The sequence below is a fragment of the Acanthisitta chloris genome, unplaced genomic scaffold (genome assembly GCF_000695815.1).
Source record: "Acanthisitta chloris isolate BGI_N310 unplaced genomic scaffold, ASM69581v1 scaffold26247, whole genome shotgun sequence".
In the NCBI taxonomy this organism is placed as follows: domain Eukaryota; kingdom Metazoa; phylum Chordata; class Aves; order Passeriformes; family Acanthisittidae; genus Acanthisitta; species Acanthisitta chloris.
Window position 1 is genome coordinate 4,463 of NW_008683594.1, and position 6,693 is coordinate 11,155.

At 44.7% G+C, this 6,693-nt stretch overlaps 1 protein-coding gene across 1 annotated transcript; it reads right to left on the bottom strand.

Moving 5' to 3' along the window:
* Position 1: 1 nt before the first annotated feature.
* CTNS (cystinosin, lysosomal cystine transporter) lies at positions 2-6,688 on the bottom strand (the record flags this gene model as incomplete). The annotated part of the gene is made up of 10 exons (XM_009079014.1): positions 2-178; positions 518-635; positions 1,228-1,398; positions 2,376-2,495; positions 2,590-2,689; positions 3,374-3,505; positions 4,437-4,540; positions 4,619-4,703; positions 5,280-5,358; positions 6,637-6,688. Coding segments are annotated over 10 exons (1,092 nt in total), but the record flags the coding sequence as incomplete, so codon positions are not given.
* Between the last annotated feature and the right edge of the window lie 5 nt (positions 6,689-6,693).

The window sequence follows — 6,693 nt, forward strand, 5'->3', positions numbered from 1 at the left end:
CAGGGGCAGGTTCAGTTGGAAGGTTTTGTCTTCACCAGTGATGTTTGTCACTCACAAGGTTCATAATCTCTCCTGCTGTAGAGGCAGTAGTGCTGCACCATAAAAACAATATCAAAGATGATAGAGAAGACACCCAGGCCAAACTTGGTTGGATCTCCAAAGATTAACTTCCACTGATCTGTCAAACACAAAATCAGAGTTAAAGTCTTGTCTAAAGACTGAGGTCATGCCATATGTGTTAGATAAGTTGATGTTTATTACCTGCTTAGACACACCTTAAGACTGACTGTAGTGCACACCTTGTGCAAAGTTAATGAGTAACTGTTCCTGTGGTTTCTTCAGAGTACCTATTTCATTTTCCATCTTGAAGGAACAGGAACAGATTCTTCATTCTTTGTATAAGAACAACTCTCCCTACCCACCACTCTCCTGAGATAACCTACTGGTTTGTATCTGCTTTGTAGTGGGCTCTCCCACCCCATTAAGAAAGGCCTCAGCCCCTCAGTTCCAGCCTTACCATTGTTGTATGACTGCAGAAACATCTGGAGAAGGCTGAAGCTTCCACCAGTGAAGTCCAGTAACACATTCCCAATGCTCCATCCCTCCGTACTCTTCCGGCGGAAATTCATGTATGCCTGAGAGTGTAACAAGATCTCAGTCAGTGTGTCCTGGACAGGCATTTGGGGTCAACATTTAAGCTTTCTACACTGATTTTGTCACCTAAAGGCTTACTAAAGAATCACTGGTGGTTCAGTCTAGTCAGACTTTCAGGAGTACACACTGCAGGCTGAAAAATACAGTCATAGAATAGAACCAACCTGGTTGGAAAAGACCTCAAATATCATCAAGTCCGACCCTACGATGGTTACTAGACCATGGCACTAAATGCCATATCCAGTCTTGTCTTGAAAACCTCCAGGGATGGTGAATCCACCACCTCCCTGGGCAGCACATTCCAATGCCTGAGCACTTTCTCCATAAAAAAATCTCTTCCTAATATCCAACCTAACCCTCCCCTGGCAGAGCTTGAGTCTGTGCCCTCTTGTCCTGCTGCTGGTTGCCTGGGAGAAGAGACCAACCCCCACCTGACTCCAACCTCCTGTCAGGCAGTTGCAGAGGGTGAGAAGGTCTCCCCTGAGCCTCCTCTTCTCCAGGCTGAACACCCCCAGCTCCCTCAGCCTTTCCTCATAGCACTTATGCTATAAAAGGAGAAGAGTTTGGATTTACCTGTGGGAAATACTTTATCAGTGTGACAGCTAACTTAATGTAGGAGAAGCAGAATAAGAACTGCAGCCATGTCATCTCCTCAGCTGCAGCAAGGAACAGTGTAGTAAAGGTGAAGATCCATGCGAGTGCCAGGAGTCCAACAACCACTTGGGATACTTTCTGACCTGCTCTCTGAAACAGAAACACAGGTATACTTTGGCCTGGCCAAACATCCCCAGACACTAAGATACAGTTTGCTGATGACTGTGCAATATTACAGTCCAAACCTGTTTTACCAGTCAGGCTCCTGCCACAAGGGAACTTTAAAATGAAGCAAGTGCTGCAAGAGCTGGTGAGCAATATGCATATCAATCATCTGAAACCCTAGTCCCTGAGCAAGTGGGAAACAACACTGTGACAGTATTGTTGAGTGTTTATGATGCCTGTTATTAGTGCACATCTGTAACAATCTCCCAGGTTCACTCTGGTGGTATCAGGATGGCTGATAATGTCATTGTGGTAAAAGATTTCTGGTTGCTTTCTAATTCTTCACTAGAAAAGGCTGTTGCACTTGGCAGTGCTAACAAATTGGTTTAGCATCACCGAAGGAACCTGAGAGAAACAGTTACCATCTACAGAAATTTGGCTGATTAGCAGCTTTTACACTGGGAATTAAGTGAAGAAACACCTGACTAACAATCAGTCTCACCTTGAAAGGTGGTAATTATAAAAAGGCCCTAACAGGCCTTTAGGAGAAAATAAGATGTTAATTTGAATTGCAGGGAAATCCTAAGGACCTCGAAGAATACTCCAAGCAGCAAAGAAGCAGCAAAGCACACAGCAGCATTTGTACTGTGTAGAGCTGTAATTTGTCTGTTTGTTAGAGATCTGTTTGGGAACTTTATAGACTTGGCTGTTTGCCTCAGTTGTTTTGAGTCTTTAAGGAGTTTACTTACAAGCTCAGAACAGCCATGAAGTTGAAGTGGATAAGGTTAGTGGAGTTTTACTAGCTGAGGAAAGATGAAGCTGGACTGTGAAGCCTGACTGCTGGAAAGGCTAGTGGAAGTGCAGGGAAGAGGACTCTGGAGTGTAAAGAAGTGGTGAGGTGCTCAGCAGAGGGAGCTCTGCCAGAACCAACAGGAGAGTCCTGCACACACACACACACTCACCTCATAGATGCAGCACTGAATGATGGTGAGGAGAGTCAGAGCTACTGCGTGAAGACTGAAGAAAACATCATTGATAGCCACAGGGTTCACCCCACTGGGATAACTGACTAAGAATTCCTCCTAAAGATAAGAGAAACCAAAACCAGCCACATGTCTTAGCTTCCTTCTGTAGATACCCAACTCCCTGCAAGTATTAAGAGAGAATCATGCTCACCTTAATCAAGGGAATCCAGAAGAGCCCAATATTAAACACACTGTATGCTATAAAGCCAGTAAGGTTTAATGCCAGAAAGTCAAAGCTTAGTCCAACAACACTAGAGAAGGGGAAAAAATATGAGAAACACACATCAGAGCATTACAGGCAGTTCAGGGAGAACCTGACTCTAGAATGAATTGATCTATAGGCAATTTCTGATGCAAGTGAAAGCCACAGGCATTGTGACAACACAGTGCTGTGAGTTCATCAGGAAGCAAGAGGAAATAACACAGGTCTCAGGGAGAGCAGGTTGTGTCCCTGCTGTTCAACTTCACCTTGTCTGATAAAGCCAAAATCCAAGAAGTACTAGTGCATCTTGGCCACAGCAAATGCTTTAGTTTTCACAGAGAATAGTTTCTACTTAGAGTCACTTAGTTTATGTCACTTAGTCACAAAGTTGGCCTAATGATGATACTAAAAGAAGGTGTCTGAGAAACACCTCTCAGAGCTGGTGATCATCACCATTAGCTCAGCCAGATGATTCCCAACATGGCACCAAAAGGAATGGGAAAGTCTCCCCTATCACAAATTAGTATTGGACGCCAAACCTTAGGATCAAGTGTCTATAGAATGCACTTAGCTCCCCCTGACCTGCAAGTATAAAAGCTCACTGGGACTGCAATTATTCAGGCTGTACCTTTGCCTGGTTTTTTTTTCCCCTCATCTTTCCATGGATCTAACTGAAGCTAAGAACAAAATTTGCAGAAGTGCTTAAGTGACTTGCCAACATAACTTGAGTTACCTTTTCCGCCTCCAGTTCACAAAGAGCTGAGGATAAAAGGAGATGGACCAGGCCACAAAATAGATCCAACCAATCACCTCATCAGTGTATCTCACTATGATGCTGTGAATCACTTGAAATCGAATCCTAGGTCTGACGGTTAATGCAAAAACAATTAGTTAATTCACCTGTTCATGCTTTTTGTCTTGTTCTGCTTTGAGAGAAGAGACAGAGTCCAGGTGTTGAGACAAGACAACAAAGATTCAATTGGTTTCAGTTCAATTGCTCCCTTTTTCCATTAGTGTTCAGGGCATCTCCTACCCTCAACCTACCCTTTCCCTTCTTGCCTTTCTTTCCATTCTTTTACCACAGGAATGTTCAAAAAGGTCATCTTGTCCCTATGGCTTCCACTCTTTTAGCACAAGGACTGTTAGGCAAGAGCAGAGTTCCACTTTCATGCTCTGCCAGCGAAGCCTCATGATCATGTCTGTCTCGTCACACATTGCATGTGCTGATCTCAGCCTGTGCTTCAGCTCTTAAAAGCAGAAGCAAAACCAGGAAGTAAAACAGGAGTATCTGGTTGCTCAGTAGCATCTGAGCAACAAGCAAATACAATCCAGCTTTCTCCAACTTGCTAGGCCTTTCCTGTGAGGGAGGACTGGCATCTGGGAGAAAAAAGCTTCCCTAACTAGAAAGCAAAGTGCCTGTGTCTCATGGCCCAGCTGCATCAGGCTGTTGGCACTCCAGAACAAGCCCTGCACACTAAGAACAGTATCCCACTGGACAGTTACAGCCTGGACCAGGAAAGTTGACATGTAGTTTTCATACTTTTAGGAGGGGTTATTAAAACTAGACTAAGGAGCCATGAGAACTCGGTCATCTAGTAATTAAATCTAAGATACCAAGACTATCACTTTGCTTCCAAGCCCACTATTTATCTGAACTCCTTGGGGTTTGCTGGAGGGTTACCACATCTTCTCAACTCTATCCCACCCATGTCCCATTTAACCACAAGGAGGGAATAGTTACCCCGAAGTTTAGGGAGCTATAGGATAGTAAGTGGAACTAAAAACCAGTTTCTTACCCAGTTGCGTTGGAATTAAGGGTATAAAGATAAACTGTTACTTGTCCAACATCATCTGCTTTCACTTGGAAGTTTGCTTGAGTGTGACCTGCAGGGAACTGTACCTGCAAGGCAAAGAGGAGAGTTGCATCATGCTAGCTGTTGCCTTTTGCATAATGTCAGAAATCTGTTGTGCCACTTACTTCATCAGGCAGTTCAACGATGGTGCTGTGCTTTGAGGAGTGTGTAATGTTCAGAGTTATCACCAGTGTCTCATTTAGTGGAGCCCTGGGAAGGCAGAACAAACAAGTCAGGCTGGTGCCTGAGTCCAGAGATTGCTGCAGGGCTGTGGGGGAGTATCTGACAACTCCTCTCTGCAGTGAGCAGCTCACACACAACAGCTCCTGCCTGGCACTCAGGGCAACACCAGCACCAAAGTGTGTGAGCATTGTGCCAGCTCTTTTCTGTGATCCAGTGGTGGCACTAGATGATTATATGGCCACGTTTTTATCTCCTTCTCCATACATGGCAGACCAAAAAATCATTGCCACCAGGATCCTATCTCTGTGCTGCTTAACTCTTTGCTGGTAAAGAGGGGCAGAAAGGAAGGACATGTACTTGGGGTGATGGACAGAAATTCCAGCAGTAAGACAAAACAAAAAACCCCCATAAATATAAACTCTCCAAGTGACATAGCTCTGCACAGTTTTTCCAGAGAACTCCACTGTGAAGAGTCCAGGAGATGATCCTTCTAGGAAATGCAAGTTTCTGTTAAGCAGCAATATTTGGAGATGGAGGAACTGCAAATTCATTAAGGAGGACAGTCCTTGTTCTGAAGGGAAAGTAAAGCAATGGTGATTTTACCTCAGAGCGATAGTGACGTTTGTTGAACTTCCACTTTCCAAGGAAATCACTTCAGGGACAGACAATACAATGACTCCATCTGTGAAGAAAAAAACCACACACACAAATCTCAATTACTATGTACATCTCCCTCAGATGCACAACCTACTTTCTTTTGTGCTGGAGACACTTTGTCCATTGGTGCCTGCAGTATCAGCTCACTCACATCAGTGCACGTGACAAGCATCAAGGGGAGTATAACTTCTTTCAGAGTGACTAAATAACTTAAAAGGAGAAGTGAATAACTGTCACTTCAACATGCTGCAAGGAAGTAATTTAAATATTTAAAGTGCAACAAAAGTTCATGTCAAGAGAAGGTTATAGGATACTACAAAACCACACTGATTGTTTCTTGGTGTGATCCTAGAAGCATCAGACTCATAAAAGCCCAAAATTTGGTTTAAGAATTGCTTCTTGGGTCACAAATTCAAAGCAAGTACCCAGATGTCTAAAAAAATGTACATTTACTATCTTAAGACTTCAGGAATCACAAGCACCTTGCTACAGCACTCTGAAATACTGGTTTTCAGTGGCAGCTTCTATACCAACCCAGCTATGTTGTACCAAGTCAGGTTTTAAGAGAGACTGAGTTCCCAAGTGTCAGTACAACTTGTGTCAGAACAATTTTGACATCTGGAATCCAGTCTATTTTATTCACCCTATGTTTATATACACAAGAGACCAGGGGAAGAACAAAGAGCTATATAAAAACAAGACCAGAAATGGAGAGATAAACAGGTTGCACAGGTTGGCACAGACACTTTTTCTTCCCCTCCCCTGTTCCCACATATTACACAGTGTTCTTGAGAAGCTATTTAAGTGTAGAGGAGCTCCCCAGGACATCACTGGCTGCACCCCCAGGGCAGTATTTAATCTGCTGCTGCAGAGGTGAGTTCAGAGCACCAGGCCAGTGCTCCACCACAACAATCTCAGCACCGTCTGTGTACAAGCACAGCAAGGCAACATGTGAGAAGAGCTGCTGGGAAATGCAGCACAGGTATCCCTAGGGAGATGTAATGGGATAACTGGAGAGCAGATAGGAAAAGCAGTACAGGTATCCCTAGGGAGATGCAATGAGATAACTGGGGAGCTGGTGGGAAATGCAGCACAGGTATCCCTAGGCAGATGCAATGGGATAACTGAGGAAATGCAGCACAGGTATCCCTAGGGAGATGCAATGGGATAACTGGGGAGCTGGTGGGAAACGCAGCACAGGTATCCCTAGGGAGATGCAATGGGATAACTGCAGCGCTGCCCTCCCCCATCCCTTACTGACCTGGAGCCCCGTGTGCCCACGGTGAGCTGTCCCCACACTCACCACCAGGCCCGAGCAGCAGGAGCGAGAGGCACAGCAGAGCTCGGAGCAGGACTCGCA